Below are 24,936 nucleotides of genomic sequence, written 5' to 3'. Positions count from 1 at the left end.
ATAAGCACACATGTAATATTTCACTCATAAAGGAACTATGAGTGAAAATGTACCATAAACTAGAGAATTTCAAAAACGGAAATTTGATTTTTGGCATTTATTTTTCTGTAAATCACACATCACACAACAATAGTGAACAGTTTTTGAACAAAAAATATATTTGTCAAAGCCTTTGCTTGACAGACATGTGTAATTGTTAAATAAAATGTGTAAAGAACAATGAAAAATTTTACTTTATTTACAAATAGTCCCAGGTATTTTTCTTAGGAATGCTTAGAATTTTCTAAGCAATGCTTTCTCCTCGTCACTCTCCAGTAATAGTTCCAGAGCTTGTTCCACCGTAAATCGTTTACTGCTTGCCATCATAAAAGTGCTAAAACAATAAATAATGCTATAATTGTATGTGTATGTAATATGTATGTGTATATATATATATATATATTATAATTATTCTGTCTCTCTCTCATATCTCTGTGCGCTCTCGCTCCGTAAAGCCTTGTTTATACTCGACGCGTCCGTTCGCTTCCTGCGGTCTCTGCCACAACGCTGTTTGCGTAATAGTGTATAGTACCACCCCTTGCAAGGCTACAGAGTCCTCCGATTTGCTAGAATACGTCATGGTAACCTTCCTCTGATTGGGTAAGAAAAATATTCCTCCATCGGCAATTTTTCCATTGGTTGTTGCTCGTGAATCTGCCAAACAACATTGATTTCATTGGCCTTTGATGTATTGGTATTGCGCAACAAGGAAGTGTATATACAAGCCGGGTAAGTTTGTTATCACTGTTTACAGCGGAATCCGAGGAAGACGGCATAAAAGGCCGCACCTCTCTATCATTAATAGTTTTTAAGATAATTACACATTTGTAAAAGTATGTCATTTTGGGCGGTACCGCCCAATCCGTCCCCAGAGGGTTAATAGTGTTTATAATGTTCATTTTGTATTTTATTTACCTTTCTTTTAAACTATTTCTGAATAGGTTAAAAATAAAATGCGTTTTTTACAACGTGACACGCGCGTGTTTTACTCTTAACATGACCCGGTGCACCACGCACAAGCGCACATCCGATTATAGGCTAATATATTTTAATGAAACACAAGGCCTACATCATAAAACTCATACTCATATTAAAATGAAGAGTATGCATTTTAATATCTATGTTGTTCTCCGTTCTCTAGTTGTTAGATAGTCAGGCTGATGACAGTTCATGCGTGAATGACGTTAGGCCTATTATAGGCAATTAATTATTCTTTCCTTTTAATATTAGTGTTTAAACTATTTAATTTACAATTAATTATACCATTTTTTAAAACTTACTGGGCGAGGGCGACCATGCTAGCAGCCGTCATTTACCCTGCCATACCAGCGTAGGTGAATTTAGGCTATATCTACACAGAAGAAAGCCCTGTAGGCTCTTCCCCGGTACGGGTTGTGTCGAGTCATTCGTTAGTCTGGTTGTTTGATGAGGAAAAAGATGAAATGTAGTTGCAATAAACGAGTTAAGAATCCGCACATCATCAGCAGCGGAGGACTCTTATTCTGCTGTGAAGGGCCGAGGAAGGACTGATGACGACGCAGTTTGATCTTCGGCTGACAAATCAGAGGAAAGGGGTGTTTCATTCCCGCCCACGTGTAGAACTCGAATATTCAAGCTGTTTATTAATTTTTCTACCTCAAAACGAAAATCAAGCTGAATTCTTGTTTTTCGTTTCTTTGGAAAAAATGAAAAAACAAAAAAGGAACTGTTTTCTCATTTTTCTACTTTCAATATTAAATCAAAACATGACTGAACGAATGATACACGGATTCATACTGTTTTATGCAAATCTGAACATAGTTGAGAGAGGACTCTGTGTTTCTAATATTTAAGACATAAACAGGAGTATTGAGATTGTCTATAATTAACCAGTTTTCCCAAGTAAAACAATGTTTCTTTTTTTGAGAAGGGGTTTTACAACTGTTTGAAAGGTATTTGGATGTGTCCTAAAGAAAGTGAAGAGTTGAAAATATTGAGAAGTTTTGAGATTCCAGGTAACACCTCTTTCTGTAGCTTAGTTGGTATAGGATTTAGCATACATGTTGTTGTTTTAGATGCTTTATGTTGGTGTTAATGCTTTACATGTATAAATGTTTTTGTCTGTTGCTTTGTGCCATTAAACGGGTTCATTCGTATTTGTCTTTTTTCACCCTAGACCTGATGGTGCTGAAAGAGGAGAATCAAATACTGTATGGAAAGGAAGAGAAAGATCAGTATGAGATTCACCATGATTTCGTAACTGGAGAAAAATCTTGCTCACAGGCTGAAAATATTTCCTCACAAAAAACGGGAGGTAGAAGTCATTTCACCTGCCAAGAGTGTGGAAAGAGTTTCAATCAACATAGACACCTTGTAGTCCACATGAGAGTTCACACAGGAGAGAAGCCTTTCTCCTGCCAACAGTGTGGAAAAGGTTTCACTGTAAAAGGAAACCTTAAAAGACACATGCGAGTTCACACTGTAGAGGAACCTTTCACCTGCCAACAGTGTGAAAAAGGTTTCACTCGAAAATATAGCCTTAAAGCCCACATGAGAATTCACAATGGAGAGAAGCCTTTCACCTGCCAAGAGTGTGGAAAGAGTTTCAATCAGAAATACAGCCTTAAAGTTCACATGAGAATTCACACTGGAGAGAAGCCTTTTTCCTGCCAACAGTGTGGAAAAAGTTTCACTGAAAAAGAAAACCTTAAAAGGCATATTAGAGTTCACACTGTAGAGGAACCTTTCACCTGCCAACAGTGTGGAAAAAGTTTTACTCAAAAATACAGCCTTAAAGCCCACATAAGAGTTCACACTGGAGAGAACCTTTTCACCTGCCAAGAGTGTGGAAAATTTTTCATTCAAAAAGAAAGTCTTAAAGTCCACATGAAAGTTCACACCGGAGAGAAGCCTTTCATATGCCCTCAATGTGGAAAGAGTTTCAGACAAAAAGTAACCCTTAATTCACACATGAGGATACACTCAAGAGAAAACTGAGAGTTCACACTGGAGAGAAGCCTTTCATATGTCTTCAGTGCGTGTAGAGTTTCACATATCAAGCAGACCTGAAATGTAATTTCAAACTTATTCTGGGAAGAAATTGCAGAAATAGGAGCAATTTCATAAATCACCTTCACAGACGATTTAATTGTGGTCAGTGCAAAAGGAAAATATTTTGCCATCACACTTATGCTACGTTCTGACTGCAGGCCCAAATGTGGCCCAAATCAGATTGTTTTGCTCATGTGATTGTTTTTGACATGACAATGTGAACGGCACAAATTACATGGAATCCGATCTTTTCAATTCTGATTTGTGCCACTTCCATATGTGGTCCTAAATTAGATACAGGTCAGATGTTTTACAGTGCGCCCGCAATCTGAAGAGTCATATCAGAATTCATTCAATGTCATTCTTGATCGGCATGAGTCATCAATCTGCACTTGCATGTAATATCAGTTCATTTTTTGATCGCATCATGGAGGAAAGCAGCGAAGTCAGTCAGTGGAGTGATACTGAGGTGATAGACCTATTAAGTATTTGGGCTGACAGCTCCATACTGAGTTTGAGGAGTCTTATCTCAACAGATTTGTGTTTGAAGGTGTAGCGTTACAAATGGCTGAACAAGGCCACATGAAGAACGTGGCTGCAGTGTCAGCGATAGGTTCAGAGCCTTAAATAAACATTTAAAGAAGCTAAAGTTGCAAACCAACGAAGTGGTCGTGGTCAGATCACCTGCCGAGCCTGGAACTCCGGTAAGTGGAACTACATCAGCTGACAGCAATGAAATTGATATCAAGACCGGTAGGGTAGGTTAAATATCCCAAGATAACATTACCTTCACTTTAAGCTTCAGTGATTCTGATTTGAAAGTTGCATAGGCTTTTGTAACATGCAAGTAGAGTATACATTTTGGGTATCACAACGTTCCATTTGTTAAAGCGGTCCTATTATGCCTTTTCACTTCTTCAACTTCAGTTAATTTGTAATGTTGCTGTTTGAGCATAAAAAAGATTTGCAAGGTTACAAAGCTCAAAGTCCACTCCAAAGAGAGATATTTTATTGAACAGAATTTCCAAGAACAACAACAACGAACTGCTTGTTTGGACTACAACATGATTTTTCTGGATCTTATGAAGTCATTCCACCCACGAAATACACAAAGTTAGTGAGGCCTGGTTAAGCTGTGCTAGGAAAAATGAAGTGTTGTCGCTGTTTTTTCCTCCTCAGAAATAGTTTGTTCAAAGGCGGACGAACTTAGAGTGGTTTAAATGTATTTTACACTGCACATTTTACGGGGAACAGCAGACAGACAAGAGTGCAATGCAGGCTACGTACAAAAGCTTATCCTGAAAGATGTAGCCTTTCCCATTTTGTCGGGACAATCTGTTGTTCATCGATCACAACTTGTAAGGATGTCTTATTATTTGTAGTTGTGTTTTCTATAGGGCTGTAATCTCCCAGTCGACTAGTCCATTTATTGGTCGATACGTTCTGGCTCGACTAAAATTCTGATTAGAATTTCAGAGCACCCCGTTTCACAGGTAACCGTCTGTCTTCAGAACACCCCCCTTGTTTTCCCTTTTTCGGATTAGCCCAACCCACTGGAGACAGATTGAAGAAAGAACCAAGGCATTGGTCTGCATCATCCATGGTGGTTTGCTGAATTTAGCGTTTAATTTACTATCAGAGTAATCCACCATGTCAATGACATCGGGAGTGTGGCAGTATTTTGTGAAAATTGAAAATAGAAAAAAAGTCGAAGGCAAAGTTTGCATATCACGGCTCGACATCAAACATGCCATATCACCTAAAAACGGTAAGCTAACTTGTCTGCGTTTAGTTGCCCCGTCTGTTTTGAGTAGCTATATGAATGAACATATCAGAATTGGCATAAAACATTGAAATATGCCAATTAATCGTTCTATAAGTTAACTGCAGGGGCACCCGCACGCAACGACAGTAGCATCCACACACCCAGACCACGCTGGAAACATTTTATGGCTCACTTTTATTATAGTGACCATTTATTTCTAGTATTATTTATTGGATTTAGGCACTTTATTATTATTTTTTTTATTTTATTTTTTTGGAGCCTAATGCGGAATTGCGCTGTGCCCACCGTTTGTATTTGTTTTGAGCCTATGCTTTATTTTTCAGTTATGCACTTTATTTAGTTTCTGCTCTCGTCTTGATCTGGTTTGTTTAATAAATATTCTTTTTTTTATTAAAGTGGACGTGTCTTGTGTGTTTAAGAGTAAGAGCTTTAAATGAATAGTCTATTCGTCTTTCAGCCGCAAAGCTGAGCTCCTGTGTTCAGCCTCGCTCTGTGTGAGGACATGCACAGAGCGTCTGAAATGATAATGTCTGTCAGTTATCATAACGTTATGACAAAAACAATTGTTTAAATTGTTGCATATTCCTCAACAGTTATTGTGCTGATATCACTATTTGACAGTACTATTTTCGGAAATCATAGGTTATATTGCGCAGGTGCACGTGATGCAACGCTGTCAGAGCCGACAGACTTGAGTGTGTCATTTCAGTGCAAAATAATTAGGTCAAAAAACGATTTAATATACTGCAAATAGCCTACAAGTTTATTATAAATATATGTTTATTTATAATTCATTTAGGCGGACAAGGCTACCAAGTACTGTGCAGCTATTAATCTAATGTTTTTTCACGTTAGAACCCCCCCCCCCCCCCCCAAGTCGACTAATTAGTCGAAATTTCAGGACTTCAGTTGACCAAGATTTTCTTTGGTTGATTACAGCCCTAGTTTTCTATTGACAATTCCAATTATACGTTTTATTTAGTTGCTATGATGTAAACAAAGGCAAATCTTTGCCTCTGCTAGCCTGCTAACATTACAGTATTGATGTAGTGTTTACTTTAGCTTTTGTAAGCTCTTGTTTTGTAAGGCTGTTCACCGCCTCTTAGGAAAATTATCCATGATTTTGTGATCTATTACTGTTTGTATTACCATAGTTTTTCGACAAATATGATTAACTGGTAGATAACAATTTCTATAATCTATCAGAAACAAAAATAAAAAACATACCACTCTGAAATGTCCTGTGAAATCCGTGCTTGAAATCCGTTCTGCACTATCCTCTTGTTCGTTAACATTGTCAGAGTCTGAATCACATGGTTTGAAATTGAGGTCATCTTTAATATTTACATCTGAGTAGAGTTTGCGATTATGAGGGGGCGTGACATTTCCTGAACACATGCTAAGCTCTACCAATCACAACACACTGGGCCAGCTAACCTATCAGAGCACATTTTGGAAGGAGGTGCTTCTGTAATGTAAAATATGTGAAAAATTGCATTTTTTTAACAATCAAGCATGAAAACATATTGTAGTTCACCCCAAAAACAAGAAAGGGCATAATAGGACCCCTTTAACATTTGTTAACAACACGTTAACATAAACTATCAATTAGAAATACCTCTATTTTTAGAGCATTTATTAATCTTGGAGACAGTGTAGAGAAAGAATTCTCTGATGATTGAGGCACTCCTTAATTAAAATGTCTTTATTACACAGATGACATGTCCTAAATGGATGACATGTCATCTGTGTAATATAGACATTTTAATTAAGGAGTGCCTCAGTCATCAGAGAATTCTTTCCCTACACTGTCTCTTAGATGTTTTACCTTGGACTGAAGAGCACCCAAATCAAACTCAAAAGGAATTGAGCACGCCATTCATCTTGAATCTAAACATTTATTAATCTTGGTTAATGTTAATTAAAACATTTATTAATACACCTGAGATAACATGAAATAACAATGAATAGTTGTATTTGGTTATATGTAGGGTGTCTGTGTAGCAGTGTAATTATACATTTAAGTACTGAGTAATAATACTTATCTGAATGTACTGTTGTGGCAAAAATTCTGTTAAACATCATCACTGCGTAAGAGACACTCAGAGTCAAATTAATAAAAAGAAAAGTATTTATTCTTGCAAGAATAGGTTCAGTCTAGTACACAGAAGTTACGCTGTGCAAGAGAGTGACACACAACAGGAAGATATGAGACAGCCTTTATACTGTTTTCAAGGTTCCTCCTCACCCGCTGTACCTTTCACCCACTCAGATAAGGTCCTTACTGCTGTTCAGTTTCTACTTAAAGACACAAACTGGTACTGAAATAAACTGGCCAAAACTGACCGTCTCTAAGGTCAGAGGTCCTGTCCCATATGTTCCTGAAAAGTCACGCACAAGCACGTACACACATATACTTTTATACATTGAATAGGTTCTTTCTCTTATGATACCTGTTTGGGATCAATGACTATTAAAATTTCCACAACAATTCCCCCCTTTTTATCATTCAGATTACCCAATCATAATAATAAAAATAATAGAACAAATTTTAAGTCATTTCATCACACTTATCCTCTTCATCTCTGGTTTTCACTGACCACTCTCTTAAACATTTGTGAAATAACATTTGGAAAAGTAAAAAGCCTAGGCTGTTTTTGTGGGGATAGTCCCTTAAGTATAGCAAGCAAGTAAAGACTTTATCTGCAGACGGGCTGAATGAATAAGCACTGTTATTGCACTCCCGACCTAGGTCGGACCCTCAGTCACCTCAGTATAAACAAGAAATAGTGTATAGTTTAAGTAGGAAACACATCAATTTAACACCCTGGTTATCATTACACATCTTGAAACCCACATGGCATTTCAACAGGCTAAGAAATACGAAGAAATAAAAGTAGAATAAAATCCCTCATTTCGACCCCTCTCCTTGTACGTCATCACATAGCGGATAACCACAGCTTTTAACCTTCTGTTCATATCAAAAACATTCATAGAAAGAAAGAAAAAGAAAAGGAAACATACACTTTAGCACATGTCACAGTAGCTCCCACTACTTGTATCATCATATTTTGTTCATCCAATTGAACAGACTCCCAGCTTTAACCAGTCTCTGTACTGAGCTGGAGACACATTATAATGCATGGTAAACATAACAATACCCCCAACCCCCCAAAGATTAACCAATCTTATCCATTTACCATCAGTCCACGCGCATTTCCATACATCGCCTCCATTTTCCTAACCATATTTTCTTAACTTTTAACACCATATTTAATAAAATCTATCCTGAAAAGGTTTTATATATTTTTTTTTATCCATTCTTTTAACCAATGTAGTTGTTCAAAATGAAGTCTAATATTTCAAATACGGACCATCTTTTAGCTTATTACCATACATATTCTCCCATGATCGGCCTTTCTTACCCTTAATGGACAGCCTAATCATCAAGTTTCTTCAATAATAATCCCTATAATTTACCTGAAATATTTTGTAATGAATCTTTAATCAATCAAATCATTTGATCTAACCATATTTTGATTCAATCAAATAAAATCATCAAAATCATCACAAAACCAGATTCTTTTGCTAAACTCAAACCATTAGTTGGTGCATCTTCCTCCAGGTGTGTTGGTCATCTCGTTTGCCCCATGGACATTCCGTCTTCACCAGGGTGACACTTTGCGTGCCGTAGCCATGGTCTTCCCTCGCCGGTGAGGGAGGCTGTTACTAGCACGAGCCTTTGACCCCTAACGTTGTCCTCATATTTGATTGTTGAGGTCTGTCGGTGTAGTTTAAGGTGAGAGGCTTCGACCCAGGTGTCCCACTCTCCAACCATTTTCTGATCATTACCAGATTTGCCCCTTAGATCACGATGTACCCCTACTGGAGTGAACCATCTCCTGCTTTGACCTGTGAATGACGACCTTAAGGTTTTGTTAGTGACCGCTTGTCTTGCCGCTCGTCCCCTTTGGTGTGACCTGTGGAATCAACAACCTGAAACATTATCTCCGGATAATTTCTTGCTCACTTAATAGCACTCGGGGTCCTTTTACCCTGAAAAACACTCAACCCACTTTGCTCATGTCCACAACACAATATTTATACATTTGGAACAGAATTAGTTCTGTTTTCTGCAATCCTTCCTGACATTCTGCAAAAGGAAAATCTTAAGTTATGCACTGCGCAGGTGTGGCCTTGTTTCTTTCTTCCACACTAATAACCCAGGCCAGGATAGTTAGTCAAATTCATCCATAACCATTATTTTATTAGGCACATTCTGCCCTTTATCAAAGTCTGCATGCTCTGTAAAGAAAAACAAATGTCGAGGTTATTTTCAGATAGTAAAGTACACGTAGTTTCTTTTGTCTGCTGTGCTGCCACGGCCTTCGCTGCTGCATCTGCCCTGGCGTCTCCTGTTGAAACAGTCCTGCAATTTTGTTATCAGCATGTGCGGCACACTTACAGACAGCAATTTTGTTAGGGAGAAGAATGGCTTCTTGCCAGGCTTTTACCCTATTAAGCCCCTTGTCCTCCCAACATATACCGTCCCTTAATAAACCAAATTTTGTCAATTGTTATCAAAATTGTTACCATCCCCCCTTTTGATGCATGAATCATCTCGTGCATCAATCTAACATAATGGTGTTTGGATAAAGTTTGCCATCAACACTAACCCAAACGTTGTCCCAAAGCCAAAATTCCTCCAGACATCTTTCTCTGCCTCTGAAACAAAAATATTACTTAAAGCCACAAACACATCTTCTTATCAGAGTATTTGGAGGGCAACGGCCCTCAGTCTTACAGTGTATCCTGCTTTTCAGGCCTGTTGTTTGGTCTCTTATGCCAGTCATCTACAAACATTTTCAAAGTCATCAATTGTTTCTGTCAGGTCAGGTCGTGCTGTACAGACTTGGTCAATGTCAGTCAAACAACATTTTCCCCCTTTGTTCACAATATTCATAAATGTGAAGGACTCTCTGGATAATTTGATATTGACTTAGCCAATATGTCACTTTGTTATTGCCTTCAAATCTATAACATTTTAGTTTACCTCAACCCATGATGGACATCTCTCTACAACTTCACAAATCCAATTTACATAAAGGCTTTTAATCCATAGATTGATTCCTAATTACCAGTAGCAGACAGAGCTGGATAACTAATCCATTTAAAGCTCGTCCCATTTTCTGCATCATCTTGTCATCAGATTGACTCAAAACTATCAGCTTCCTTAAAACTTGTCATTTGCCTTAACCCATCTGTAATGATAAAACCCTCATTCCAGAGGTTAATGACACAATATACACACTATTCAGACGCAGTATTCGTACCCCAAACTAACACATACAAGACATAGAGTGCAGTCACCATCACACACACTCATATTAGACACATATTTTAACTGTTCATTTTTAATGTTCGCTTTTCATTATATCATCTCTAAAAAGATTTAAATTTTAAGTAAGATTTTAAACTTCACATTTTACTGTAGCTTTTACCTAATTTTACATGGTCTCTTAACCAGTTTCAAAGCATGTCTGTTCATTATTCATTTCATCTTAGCAAAGTCAGCTGGGTTGTTTTGGTTCATTATCACTATTTTGTTCTTTAGCTTGCTCTAGCAGGCCGATAACAGAAAGACAGACACAGTTACCATCCCTTCCTCCACTCAAGCAGTCTCTCTCACTATAAACAAATAATCTTTTTCAACAGCCTCCTAAGACTGTAATTTAGACAAATTGTAATATTAAATTTATTACATTAACCTTTTACCATTCACCTTTGTTATCCAGACTCTTCTCAAATCTACAAAAGCCTGTCTTCATCTTTAGCCACCACCATGTCCAACGACCTTCAGGAGTTAAAACTATGTTATAAACATATTAGCTCAACATTAACTCTTCTATACATTTTACTTGCCCATATGGCAACCAACATCATGTCCCTCATATAATTAAGTTTTGTTACTGTCTCCGCAGCAAATAATGGCAATCACCTCATGGAATCAGCTGGCTTTTGAAAGTCCACTCCCGCTAATCATTTATCTTTAATTTTCTTCTCTTCAGGGTGTCGTCCCCTGGCATAGTTGCAGACACTTGTCACAATGAAAAACAAGCCATACAATCAATGCGGTTTCTGGTGAGTGGTATAGAGGAACTCACATTTCTGGGTCAGACTGCCGTAAAGTTAATTTTAAACTCACAGCGCATCTCACCTCTCAATGCTCTGCTGACCCCGGTGGCCTCCAGTAATCAGCGCTCAACTCTCATACCTTTCTCACAAATAACACCTGTTTCGTGACCCCCTGCGTTGGGCTGTCCCCTGGCCAGGAAGATCATCCCGTCATTGAGTAGCCACTCGTACACATGTACACACTGGTGACCGCTCATTCCCAGTACAATCAGTTTTCTTCAACAGAACTCAGCTGTTTTCTGGAGCTTAGGAAAGGCACGTTCAAGAGTCACCAGAGCCATTCCGATTGCCTAATAGTGTTCACAGGGAGACAGGTTAATAACAACAGTATTTAATCACTTAAATCCATTAACTATCTTAAAAGCAGCAACCTAGCTACTTAGACTATACTCAGTGAATTTAGATCACAACCGTACATTCAGTGTACTTCATCTGTAGCCGGAGCCATCGGTCCTGAATGGTGGAGACTAAATTAGACAAAGTTGTTACTGGTCCTAAAATACGCTAATCAAAATGTCACCTCTATCGTTTAAGGTCTGTATTATTATTTTAAAGACTTCTTTAAAGTCATTCAGTTTTACATTTAAAACATTTACAAATACAAATTGCCCTCTGAACGGCAATGATTTCTTTTAACCTCTCCATGTCTATGATTTTCAACTGAAACACTGTGCTTTACTATCAATAACTTATTTTCACTTATGACACAGGCTCAGATAACAGCTTTTAGCTGACATTTAATGAGAGAGACTCTGAGGCATCCAAGACTGGTACACTGCCCTCTTATAAACTTCTAACATCAAACTTTATCTACCATATTTTAACTCTAGCCCAGCTTAAGGCCTCTTTGCCAGAAATTACATACGTTTTCAAATAAACATAGTTTTACAGTTGTCCTTTGCCCACGTCAGGGAATCTAGACATTACAAATTTCCACTCAGATTGAGTCTCTGTCGCACTGGCTGTTTCAGCCACAGTACACATCAGATTTAGATAAGCGAACTGTTTCATTACAGCCAATAGCAGACTTATCTTTTGAAAGCAAAACATCAGCTTCTAGCTCTTTCATGGTCAACTTTTCAAGCTGTTTGTTTACTCAGATGCCTTTCAACACATTTTACATTTAGCAACTGTTAATTCAGTAGCCTACTACTTCTGCTTATTTGTTCTTACATAAAAATAATTATGCTAGTTCTCAATAACGTTTCACATTTCTCAATCACCATAGTTTAATATTTGACTTAAATTTTTCCTAGGAGTTTATCAATCTCCAATTAGGATTTAATTTTGAAGAGGCAAGCACTCTCTGCTTGTGATACTTTTGCAGTTATTGTAAATCATCTGTGAGATTAGTCTCTCTATATACTCTAAAATCTTTTTTTTTAATGTTTAATTACAACACAATCATCCTGTTAGTTACTTTGATATATTTTGCTACTCACATTTGTTGGAGTCATTATCTGTAATTTTACCTCAACCTTTATTCATCAATTCACTTATAGAAATTACTATTATAGATCTTTTCTTCAAAAGGATTCACTTTAAGAGTTCAATCCTTTGACCTTGTTTTTATCTCTTGTTCCTTCTTAGACGAAAATGTTAATATCATCATATTAAACACTGATCTACTTTCAAGCCCACATTAACACCAGAAATTTATATCACTTAATTACACTTTGTTTATTACACCTTCTCGGTGGGCATTTACAGTTACGTGTTAAATTGTCCTGCTGACCACAATCAAGACACTCTCTGTCATCTAGTGGGTTCATGTGTCAGCCTCAACTACAGCATCAGACACCTGTCCTTTACTATAGTTTGATCACTGTGAGCTTGCAAACGGCTCCAACTTACTGCACACCCTTGAAGCAGTGTGTGTCCCATTCAGGAATGTAAACAGAGCCACTGATTAAGCAGTTCTCTGTATTCTTTTACAGTCCACCAGTGGCGGATTTAATCACAATAGCCAAATCATAATCTTCATCATTATCATTGGCCGCACATTAATTTTAATAAGCTGCATCGAAATGCTCAAAATATTCTAAGTTGTTTTCACAAAGTTTTCGTTTAACTTTAGTCATACTTGTCCAGGGAAATTATCCCCGACCCATAATTTCATTTATAAAACAGACAATATCTTTTGCTTCAATTACTTAATATCAACAAATATCCAACATTATACATTATTGATTTCCAGAATTTTTGGTCAAAGTAGTCTTTACATTTTACTAATTTGGTATTATCATCAACAACCCTAATTACAGAACAAGTACATATCTAACATCCGGGAACCGGGCTGAATAATCAAACCCTGTTGCTGTACCCCCAGCATAGCTGGACCCTAGGTTCAAAACACAATGGTTATCAAACTAAAACTAAACCTAATTTCAATCATTATTTTTCCATTAAAATATAGAATTTTTCCCCATTTTGCTTAATGAAACATTCCTTATCTTTATATCACATTAATCCCCGTTAATCATACTCAATGCCTTATTTTTATTCTGAAACTCATTTTTCATACAGTTAATTTGACTTCCATAAATTCTGTCAGACATTTTATTTTCATCACATATAGTTTTCTACTATATTCCTTCTCAATCTTTCCCTACATGTCAGTTCCTTCTGCATCCTCTGTTCTACATGCTAATTCTTTCTTTTCTCTACATGCCAGTTCCTTCATTATCTAACCAGTACATGATTGTTTGCTAACAATCCCCACACACATATCTCACACACCAACCTTTTTGTTTTTCACTTCCATCAAGTCTCTCACTTACAGTTCCCTCTATTTCACACAGACAGCCTTATTGCTACTTGCTACTTCAATCCTTATCATGTAAATTTAAGTTCTCAGACATCTAATGTCATGCATCCATTTACTGGATGAAGAAGTAAAAACTTTATTTCTCCTGGCAGTTCGACTTTTTTATCTGCCTAATCACACATGTTGAATGCAGCCATAACAACCTTTTTGTTTCTCACTGCCCTGTTCAACTGATTCTAGCACTACTTTCAGTCTAGTTGTGCTCAGTGTTCCCTCCCTTGGGAAATAATGGTATTTTCTCAGTTTTTTCAATATCTAAAACATAAATTTTCCCCCATAATTTTCTCATTTGATAGAAAAACCGGTGTATCAAATTTTGCATGCTTACCTTGAGACTTCCCCATATTGGCTGCTTCTCTGTTCTCTGTGGATTACTCTTCAACGCGCGTTTTCCTGATCTGTTAGGCGTCCCCAACAGACCCGATTTTTTCTTTTAACCCAAATCGGTCGGGTTGCACTATTAGTGCCCTCCTAATTAAGGTTTACCAAAAACTGTTCTGGTTCCCCCTAATTAGCCTCAGTACCTAAAAACAATTTGCTCCGTCGTGGAACATCTCATTTTCAGGTTACCTATCTGTTTGAAATCTCTTGATCTGTTACAGACCTCAATTAATCTCAGATAATTTCCTCTCGTATCTGTTTGAAACCTCTTGATCTATATATAGATCTCAATTAATCTCAGATTACGTACCACAGAAACAGCCCTCAGCCAATATGGTTCGCTCACATTTCATACCCGAAACAAAATACTTTTCCCCAAAAGAAAATATTTTAGACGTCTCTTACCAGAGATATGTTGGTTGCCACGGGTTCGCTTTCTTTTGATTCCAGTGGAGCCCCTCCCGGACCCGACAGCGGTCGGCCCCTCTCTCTCAAGCTTACGAGGTAGAGCTGGAACTGCTCAGTCCAGGTGGCCAAACACTGTCCGCTCTCAGGTCCAGAAGGCACTTCCAAGGAATCCCACTCTGACACCAAAATTGTTGTGGCAAAAATTCTGTTAAACATCATCACTGCGTAAGAGACACTCAGAGTCAAATTAATAAAAAGAAAAGTATTTATTCTTGCAAGAATAGGTTCAGTCTAGTACACAGAAGTTACGCTGTGCAAGAGAGTGACACACAACAGGAAGATATGAGACAGCCTTTATACTGTTTTCAAGGTTCCTCCTCACCCGCTGTACCTTTCACCCACTCAGATAAGGTCCTTACTGCTGTTCAGTTTCTACTTAAAGACACAAACTGGTACTGAAATAAACTGGCCAAAACTGACCGTCTCTAAGGTCAGAGGTCCTGTCCCATATGTTCCTGAAAAGTCACGCACAAGCACGTACACACATATACTTTTATACATTGAATAGGTTCTTTCTCTTATGATACCTGTTTGGGATCAATGACTATTAAAATTTCCACAACAGTACTTACAATAGGGTAAGGGTTAGGATGATGGGTTTGGTTTAGGGTTAGTTCCGTGTAATTATACATAATTATAGTTCTTACTATATTAACTACATGTAACAAGGACTCTAAAAAATTACCTTGTATTTGTTTTGACTAATGTTAGCAAAGACCAGTAAATACTGTAACAAATGTATTGCTCATTTTTGGTTAATGTTAAGTAATGCATTAACTGATGTTACATAATCGTACCTTATTGTAAAGTGTTGCAAAATTTAGCACTAATGTCATAACGTGAGACGTAATTTGGTTTATGCAGTCATTGGCTACGTTTCATGCACAACTTTTGTTTCAATCGGGCTGAATTGATTCCGATTGATGAATCCGAACTAAGGCTGATTAATTTTATCGATTCTGCGTTATAAATCGATATTTTTCCCCCCAAGAAAGTATCGATTTTTAAGCCGCGAGTATCAATACATAAGTCCCATTCAAATCCCCCGTGTTTACCCCCTTTCGCTTTAAAGCTCGGAAGTTATCGGTTCTGCTGTCGGTACTGGGGAAATTAAGGAAATACACATACTATTTATTATTGATATAAAGACCTAATCTTGAACATGTTTATCTCGCCAGCCAGTTCTATATATAATAATATTAAACCATTTGTCTGTGACTGTGATGCAATTTTGCTATTCGCAGTCCAGCAGAGAGAGAGAGCGATCTCTCACGCGGAGCCACAGTGTGCACAACACCACAGCCCTTAATGAGTGACAGAACTAAACATTCAAACGTGGTTACACATTAGATATGGGATATTATTTTAATTCTATTTTAGATTTTGCCTTTTAGAGATTATAAAAAGAAGATATTTGAGATGAAACCATTACAAACTAGAGTTGACGGAGAGCAACTACCTCCCTTTCACAGCGATGCGCTGTCATTTCTTTCTAAAACCCAAACGTTCCGTCAGAATCAGCATGATCGTGATTGTTGTAAAATGCAGTCTCTACTGTTGCTAGATAGCGGACGCGTTTAATCATTAAACTAGCTAGTATAAGCACAAAAATCTGCGAAAGAGCTGTTCACAAGGCGATGCATGCTCCGAAATGGACTGCAAGGAGACAAGAAAAGCCCTACTTAACTTTGGGCTTCATGTGCGCATCTAAACTATCAAATGTACATACAAATATAAAAATCACCAGCTCTTCACTGAAACACAGTTTATGTCTTAAATGGACGTAAATAATTGGGAGAAAATTATGGTGCATCAGTCTCCTATTAGATCTGCACGTCGTCTTAAAGGGGCAGCGTCCAATAAACCTGCTGACGATTGAGCCATTAATGTCAATCAAACAACAACAGCTCTTGTCCAGTCAGGGGCATATATTGTGTAATTGATGTTTTTAGTTTTCAGTTCAATTAATTCAATCCAAGTAAATGGAACACTCACAAGATGTCACCAAAATCACTCTGTCCCCTTTAAATCTTTCAGAAAATGATGTAAGTGTATCGAATTATATCGAATCGTTGGCTGAATATCGTGATGTATATCGTATCGTGAGCTGAATATCGTGTATCGTATCGTGAGATTAGTGTATCGCTACAGCCCTAACGTAGTGTACATGAACGCTAAACACGTGATCGGGTTGATGTGTGCGTTTGTCACAAGATTTAAATCGGAATACATTTTTGGATATGCGCACACTGCACGAATATACAGAATTTCCTGCTGTTTGAGCATTACTATAACTGTTAACGTATAACTACAAGTCCTTCTCAAAAAATTTGCATATTGTGATAAAGTTCATCATTTTCCATAATGTAATGATTAAAATTAAACTTTCATATATTTTAGATTCAATGCACACCAACTGAAATATTTCAGGTCTTTTATTGTTTTAATACTGATAATTTTGGCATACAGCTCATGAAAACCCAAAATTCCTATCTCAAAAAATTAGCATATCATGAAAAGGGTCTCTAAACGAGGTATCAACCTAATCAACTAATTAACTCTAAACACCTGCCAAAGATTCCTGAGGCTTTTAAAAACTCCCAGCCTGTTTCATTACTCAAAACCGCAATCATGGGTAAGACTGCCGACCTGACTGCTGTCCAAATGGCCATCATTGACACCCTCAAGCAAGAGGGTAAGACACAAAGTAGTTTCTGAACAAATAGGCTGTTCCCAGAGTGCTGTATCAAGGCACCTCAGTGGGAAGTCTGTGGGAAGGAAAAAGTGTGGCAAAAAACGCTTGTGAGAGAAGGACCGATTCCAGACCTTGGGGGACCTGCGGAAGCAGTGGACTGAGTCTGGAGTAGAAACATCCAGAGCCACCGTGCACAGGCGTGTGCAGGAAATGGGCTACAGGTGCTGCATTCCCCAGTTCAAGCCACTTTTGAACCAGAAATAGCAGCAGATGCGCCTGACCTGGGCTACAGAGAAGCAGCACTGGACTGTTGCTCAGTGGTCCAAAGTACTTTTTTTCGGATGAAAGCAAATTTTGCATGTCATTCGGAAATCAAGGTGCCAGAGTCTGGAGGAAGACTGGGGAGAAGGAATGCCAAAATGCCTGAAGTCCAGTGTCAAGTACCCATAGTCAGCTGCTGGTGTTGGTCCACTGTGTTTTATCAAGGGCAGGGTCAATGCAGCTAGCTGTCAGGAGATTTTGGAGCACTTCATGCTTCCATCTGCTGAAAAGCTTTACGGAGATGAAGATTTCATTTTTCAGCACGACCTGGCACCTGCTCACAGTGCCAAAACCACTGTTAAATGGTTTACTGACCATGGTACTACTGTGCTCAATTGGCCTGCCAACTCTCCTGACCTGAACCCCATAGAGAATCTGTGGGATATTGTGAAGAGAAAGTTGAGAGAAGCAAGACCCAACACTCTGAATGAGCTTAAGGCCGCTATGGAAGCATCCTGGGCCTCCATAACACCTCAGCAGTGCCACAGCCTGATTGCCTCCATGCCACGCCGCATTGAAGCAGTCATTTCTGCAAAAGGATTCCCGACCAAGTATTGAGTGCATAACTGAACATAATTATTTGAAGGTTGACTTTTTTTGTATTAAAAACCCTTCTTTTATTGGTCTCATGAAATATGCTAATTTTTTGAGATAGGAATTTTGGGTTTTCATGAGCTGTATGCCAAAATCATCAGTATTAAAACACAAGACCTGAAATAATTGAGTTGGTGTGCAATGAATCTAAAATATATGAAAGTTTATTTTTTATCATTACATTATGGAAAATAATGAACTTTATCACAATATGCTAATTTTTTGAGAAGGACTTGTATTCTCCTACGTTGGTTCTTTATTTGTTTTAAACAGCAGACTTAATATTTATCCATTTCTGGTCATAATTTGACAATAAGCATATGAACCGTTGTGCCGTGCTGCTTACATTTATCACGCAATACAAATGATGGGGTAACTAATTATTTGATTGCATGTAAACGTAGCCATGGACAAGTCTTTCTAATCGTAGTAACAGATGTTTTTTTATGTTACCTTCGTTAAGGGCTGGTTGCTCAGACAGGGGTTAAGCCTGGTCCTTGACTAAAACATTGAGCTGTCCAGTGAAGTTTCATTAATGACTGAGCAACAAGTCCATAATTTATAACATTCATAATTTTAATATTTGTTTGTTTCCTCCAGGTGACACAACCTGTGAGTCAGTCCCTTTCTACTACTTCCGGAGACAGCTCATCGTCTGCATCTCCAGATACACAACAAAAAACACAACAGTGAAAAGAACAGCCAACAAGACCTGTGGAGGTAAGAGTTTGATCAGCCTTTTATTAAATCATTTGGTAACTCCTCTAATTTGGATGTTTAGCCAATCTTTACAATTCATAAATATAAATGTATGCTACAATAACTTTTACCAAAAATGTGTTCCTCCAGGTCTTGCAGGCCTTTGGATTTGAGAACTTCTTCAATGGGCTCTTGTGATGGAACGCACATTGAAAGACTTCAGACTTGTAATTTCCAGAAAACGTTCTGTGACAGTGTTATCATATCCCACATAACGAAAACACACAGCAAGCTGTTCCACATGACCATTTCAAGTCTCATCAGCCATTACTGCATACATTTTTGAATGCTTCATCTCTTCAATAATGGATGCAGTAACTTCCTCCGCACAACATTGTATCATTTCATTCTGTGAGCCTGAAGAGAGATAAGGGGAATGGGCGGGAGGTGTGTAGCTTTGGAGGAAGTGATCGAATTCCTCCAGAAATGTCATCATCTCTTAAGAAATGTCCCTGATTGTCAGAGGAATCTTTCTCATCATGGCCACAGAATGTGAGGCCTTGCTTTCCCAAAAGGCTAATGACAGCAATGATACGACGGAGGTATTCTCTTCTTTCAATTATCTGATCAACATTGGCCACATGCATTCTCTCAACAACACTGCCTTGTGTTAAGCTGGCTTTGTAATTCTTCCAAGCAAGCATTGAAGCTTTGTGTCCTGATCTAGTATCGTGCTCTCTAAAGCTGTCCAAAGCTCATTTCCAGTTTGAAATCCAACAGAGCTGGTTATCATATCTTTGTTTACTCGAGACACTTGTTTCCCAAAGAGCCTGCATGAGAAGGAAAAGGCTGCATTTCGGCTAGCAGAGTACTCAAACCACTCAAAAGAGTCAAACCATTTTTGCTGCAAGGCTCTTCTCTGTAGTCCAAAGCTCGTGACAGGATATTCTTTGAGTTTTGCTCTGGCTGGGCCCGTTACTACAGTTCCTAAATCTTCCACTCTAGTACTATCCTCGACTAACTCATCCTCTCTCCTCCCTGAATCATCTGTGATACAAAAGAACAGATACAGCACATAATTTATTGCAAATCAGCTTCAAACAACTAATTAAAGTGCTACATGTTTCAAATTGTAGACCAATACCATTTAAGAAAATGTATTGGGAAGAGCAGATCAGTGGGAATGCTCTAAGATCTATCATGATTCCTTGATAAAGTCATCACAAGAGTTATATTATAGTGAGTGAAGTGAGGTAAAAAAGTATTTAATATAATTTATGTATTTTTTGACATAAATAGTCAAAATGATGTATGAGATCCTAATACACGTGGCAAATTAGCTCTAAAGAAATAATAATCATAACTTGTTATAATTGATTATGAATCAACGATTCTGTTCTGGTTGAAAGTTCCCTCTCTCCATGAATACATGGCTGGTTTTGAGTCAAGGCCTGCTGCCCTGGGGCCTTCTGAGGCCACGCAGGACAGCACAGCACTCGAACATACCGAGAAGGCCAAAGAGAGGGAGGGGCTTGTGTAGAGGCCATTTAAAGCCTGAGAAAAGTCCCACCTCTCAGGGTTGGCTCAACCAATAAGAAAGGGGGAATTTCTAAGCGGGAGATTCCTCTGTTGGGAGGATTTATGACGCTATCTCAAGTGTGGTTAGACATATGCCTTGTCGTTTGCGTCCTTTTATACTCGGATAGATATAACAAACACACACTGCATTCTAAGAGAAGGTGATGTACACTAAAGTGTGAGTCATTAAATGAGGCTTAATTAGATAGGAGACACGATGCAGGTGGTGTTACATTGACTGTTGGTTGGTCGTCTCGTCAGACAGAACGTGAAGAGTCTCTGGCTCGGAAAGACTGACGTTAAGAAACTCAGGCTCGACAGGACTGACATGAGCTGACTCTGGCTGAGAGGATACTGTGGGCTTACGGGGCTCCTCATTCGCAAAGCCCATAGTAAATGATGTGCCGCTCCACAACAGGGCAAAGTCGATATATTGTACAAGAGTGTTGTGAGGGGTATTGCCAGGCATGAGGTGGCAAAGAGGCTCAATAAGTCCATGGTGGAAGATGTCCTTTAAAATATCATCACCAAAGTCTACCCCATGGCAAAGCTCACAAAACTCCCTCACGTAATCCTCAATAGGACGGTTACCTTGGCTGAGACGGAAAAGACAAATTGCTGGGTCCATGTTGTGTCTAGTATTCTCTAATGAATGAATCCACTGGAGGCAAGCTGGTTGAGAACCCAAATGCAACACAACGACAGGAAACCTGGGGCCTGTTCTTCGTACGTCGCTAACTCAGTTAGCTGGATTTGATTGTTGGCGATTGGGCATGATCTTGGATCGTTTGGTTCTTCGAAGCTCATCCTAGACTTGCTGTCATAGCAACAGGTGCGCCAGCTTGAACCTGCTCGCGAGCAGGCTTATTTCATGTAAACAGGATTAGATTGCGGCTTTATAAGCGGAGGTGATACGGGAAGTCTGTCGTAGCCATGTCTTGTCCATTTTTACGACAGCAACCTGTTGCGGAAGGTGCGAGGATAATTCGCAGAGCTTTTCGAATTAATCGCGTATTGCAGGATAGACAGGATCCTTTAGCGCAGCGCGACAGTGTAATTTTTGAGAGATATCGTTTTTCTCGTGAGGGTGTTATTTACATCATTAATTTGCTGGAACCACACATTAAATGTTCAACACGGAGGAGTCGGGCTTTGACAACTGCACAGACTGTGTGCATTGCCCTGAGATTCTTTGCGAGTGGCACGTTCCTTTACACTATTGGAGATGCAGAGAACTTAGTGAAAAGTGCTGTCTGTCGTGCCATTCGCAAAGTTTACTTGGCACTCAAGCAGTTTTTAGGGGGTTTTGTGGTATTTCCAAGCCACTTAAGACCCCAGGTTGTAAAGCAGAATTTTTTTGCTATTGCAGGTACATTTATAATTGTTAATGACATGCTATCATGACCATGCCAAAAAGTACGACTAACAGTATGTGTCCTTCAGGCTTCCCTAACGTGATTGGTGCCATAGACTGCACACACGTCCCCATCAAGGCCCCACCAGGGCCCAATGAAGGGGATTTTGTGAACCGAAAGGGGGTTCACAGTGTAAATGTGCAGGCAAGTTACTATTACAATTTATAATATTCCAGATTAGTAATATATTACATAAAAAAAATGAATGTAATCAAAAAGTATGCAGTTGACTGACTAAAATCTCTTAGATGGTGTGTGACTCTATGTTCCATATAACAAATGTGGAAGCAAAATGGCCAGGATCAGTGCATGACTCAAGAATTTTCAGAGAGTCACATTTATGCACATTATTTGAACGTGGTAATGGAACTTATAAATGTCAAGCTCACAGTATTACACACACTTATGCTGAGCCTAACAAAACTGCATTTTTCCATTATACAGGGAATTTTGACGGGGTCCTGCTTGGTGACCGGGGCTATGCCTGCAGGCAGTACTTCATGACGCCATTCCCTGACCCAAACCCTGGACCACAAACCCGTTACAATGCAGCTCTAGCCAGGACAAGGGCACGCATTGAAATGACCTTTGGGCAACTAAAGGAAAGATTTCAGTGTCTGAAGGGTCTGAGGGTTGAACCTGACAGGGCCTGTGACATAATTGTTGCATGTGCCATATTGCATAACATTGCCACTATCAGAAAGGAGAGGACCCCTGTGGTGGGGGTGCAGCCTGATGATGACCTCCAGCCAGTGCACTTGGACCAACCTAGTGGCAGAGCTGCACGGGACAGAATTGTGGAACACCATTTTTGAATGTGTAATAAAAGACAAGACAAAAATGCTTAGTTCCTGGAGTTTTATTTAAACAATTCTTTATAAAGAAAAGCCAGCAAGTCATCCTTTGCCTGCAATAAGAGATAGTTATGTAAAGTCAGCAATACTACTATGTGTCAAATGATGTATTAGCACTTACTCTGAAGGTCCTTTTGAAGCAACTCTATCTCTAGTGCAATTTTTCTCTTTTTCAAGTTGTCAAGATCAATTTCTCCTCTTAATTTGTGTTTTTCAGGTCAAAATACTCGATTTTTTGTTGAAGATGCCGTTTATATAGGGAACGGATGTCACCCTGTGTCATTTTGTGAAAGAAAAAGGGTCAAAACATGCCTCATGCAACAAAAGTAAAACAGTACAACACTGTCCACCTCTGTATCAGTTCTTTGTGCAGACTCTTCTGTAGGCCTTTCTGTAGGTGTGGACTCCTGCAACTCATATTGCAGACAGAAAGAATAGGTACACAAGTATATACAAATTAGTGTAAAGTTATTTATGCTCTTACAGGTTCTTCCTCCAAAGGACAGTCATCTGAGAGGGTTTCTTCACTGTCCTGTGCAATGGAAATAAATGGGTATTACAAAGTGTTGCACTTTCTTCCCTTTATGCAAGTTAGAAAAAGTACACAACTTACTGCATATGCTTCAGCCACCACTTGCTTGGGAACAGGTAAAAGTGTTGGTGTATTATGTAAAACTGCACAAAAGAGGGGAACAAAAAAAATTGTCATTACAATTAACTACACTGTAAAAAATATAATGTGATCAATAACTCATGGCAATATATTTTATATTAACTAAAAGTTTAGAAGTTTTCACTTTCACAAACGGTTTAAATTACTGTACAAGCCATTTGGATTATACTTCATTTAATGCAGCAACAAATAATTTTAAAGTGTACTAAGAGAATTGAAAACTCATTTAGCCTACCAGTAATAAAGGTGTTGCTGCTACTGGTCCCTGGCTTTGGGTCTGAGGAAGAGCTGCCCCCAGGGATGCCCTCCACAATGGGTCGGTTTTCATTCAACCCAAGGGCCAGCTCCTCTGCTGGGGTATATTGTGGTGGTGCAGGACCACCACCTGTTTTTTTTTTTCAGCCTTTTTCTTGGTGGCTGTTATAAACAGACAAACACATTATTTAACAGTGGCTTTTAAAAAGAGGAAAAAATTGGCTTTTTAAAATAAAGACAGTATAAGAATTAAAGGCTACCATTTTGTAGAATATTCTTGTACTTCACTTTTACTTGTCCCCATGTTCTAGTGGGTCCCGCGGAGGCTCTGACATAAAAGAACAAAATAAATATGAAATTATTAAAATGCAAAAATACATACTGTAGAAAGTGATAGAAACATCTACCATGGACAGCACTTACGCATTTAATTTGTCTGCTACTTTTTGCCAGCCCTCTCTCCTGGATTTTGCAGACTTCGAGGTGTTCCCTGTCGTTTTAATTAAAGATTCAAATTCGGCATAACCTTCCATTAAAAGCTCTTGTTCTCCTTGGGAGAAAAACTGGGCGCGTTCTTTGGCCATGCTGAACAGCCAATAGCAGCGTTGCTGATCATTGTTTCTACTATCGATAAATATCCCCTTTTAACCCAGCGCATGAACGCGCAATTATCTCAGATAACTCAATCCAGCGATACTAATCATAAACAACAGGTGTGTTCGAAGAACCCAATTAGCCGGATCATGATTAGCACGATGATATCATCTTGGATGTCTCATTTGATCTCGGATGTTTTAAGCAACGTACGAAGAACGAGCCCCTGGACAAGAAACATTCAATACTAGACAAAGACACAGGGAAAACACTAGACAACATGACATATCAGACAAGGGAACACATGGCAGGATCACATGACTTGAACAAGGGATCACATGACATGCATGAAACAGGAACAAGGAACAAAACCCAAATCGTGACCTATCCCAGTCAGTAAAATGTTTCCTACAACTACAATGAATATGGCAGTTTTTAACCCTCTGGGGACGGATTGGGCGGTACCGCCCAAAATGGCATACTTTTACAAATGTGTAATTATCTTTTAAATAATATAATTCATCATTTATCA

At 38.7% G+C, this 24,936-nt stretch overlaps 2 protein-coding genes across 3 annotated transcripts in view; one reads left to right on the top strand and one right to left on the bottom strand.

Moving 5' to 3' along the window:
• The window catches only part of LOC143742504 (uncharacterized), a 41,586-nt gene extending 19,414 nt beyond the window's left edge, over nucleotides 1-22,172 (top strand). Inside the window, exons 3-6 of one of the 2 annotated variants that reach the window (XR_013205440.1) lie at nucleotides 2,195-3,773; nucleotides 18,937-19,056; nucleotides 19,186-19,637; nucleotides 22,057-22,172. Coding sequence is in view for 1 of the 2 variants with exons in the window: in XM_077235387.1 (XP_077091502.1) it covers nucleotides 2,195-3,015 (821 nt within the window). In the remaining variant the exon portion in view is untranslated. Of the gene's footprint in view, nucleotides 1-2,194; nucleotides 6,093-18,936; nucleotides 19,057-19,185; nucleotides 19,638-22,056 lie in introns of those variants that run through there. The other variant, XM_077235387.1, reaches the window with a different exon arrangement.
• A 699-nt stretch (nucleotides 22,173-22,871) lies between these two features.
• Nucleotides 22,872-24,631, bottom strand: LOC143742528 (uncharacterized). Its single transcript, XM_077235416.1, has 8 exons — nucleotides 24,234-24,631; nucleotides 24,071-24,138; nucleotides 23,791-23,972; nucleotides 23,496-23,557; nucleotides 23,367-23,414; nucleotides 23,233-23,289; nucleotides 23,004-23,156; nucleotides 22,872-22,935 (listed from the first exon to the last, which is right to left on the bottom strand). Exons 3-7 carry the CDS (start codon nucleotides 23,881-23,883, stop codon nucleotides 23,096-23,098), a joined length of 321 nt encoding a protein of 106 aa, XP_077091531.1. The 5' UTR covers nucleotides 23,884-23,972; nucleotides 24,071-24,138; nucleotides 24,234-24,631; the 3' UTR covers nucleotides 22,872-22,935; nucleotides 23,004-23,095.
• Between the last annotated feature and the right edge of the window lie 305 nt (nucleotides 24,632-24,936).

This window comes from Siphateles boraxobius, unplaced genomic scaffold (assembly GCF_051911475.1).
Source record: "Siphateles boraxobius isolate OS27281-9 unplaced genomic scaffold, OSU_SipBor_1 19, whole genome shotgun sequence".
In the NCBI taxonomy this organism is placed as follows: domain Eukaryota; kingdom Metazoa; phylum Chordata; class Actinopteri; order Cypriniformes; family Leuciscidae; genus Siphateles; species Siphateles boraxobius.
This window is presented reverse-complemented; position numbering and strand designations above follow the sequence as displayed.

What these genes read in the sequence shown, in the direction of transcription:
- LOC143742528 (XM_077235416.1), bottom strand. Translation starts at nt 23,883, where the DNA reads ATGAAAACCGACCCATTGTGGAGGGCATCCCTGGGGGCAGCTCTTCCT. An exon ending in TGGTGGCTGAAGCATATGCA is followed by an intron (nt 23,415 to 23,495) that starts GTAAGTTGTGTA and finishes TCCATTGCACAG; the next exon opens with GACAGTGAAGAAACCCTCTC. An exon ending in GTCCTTTGGAGGAAGAACCT is followed by an intron (nt 23,290 to 23,366) that starts GTAAGAGCATAA and finishes TATGAGTTGCAG; the next exon opens with GAGTCCACACCTACAGAAAG.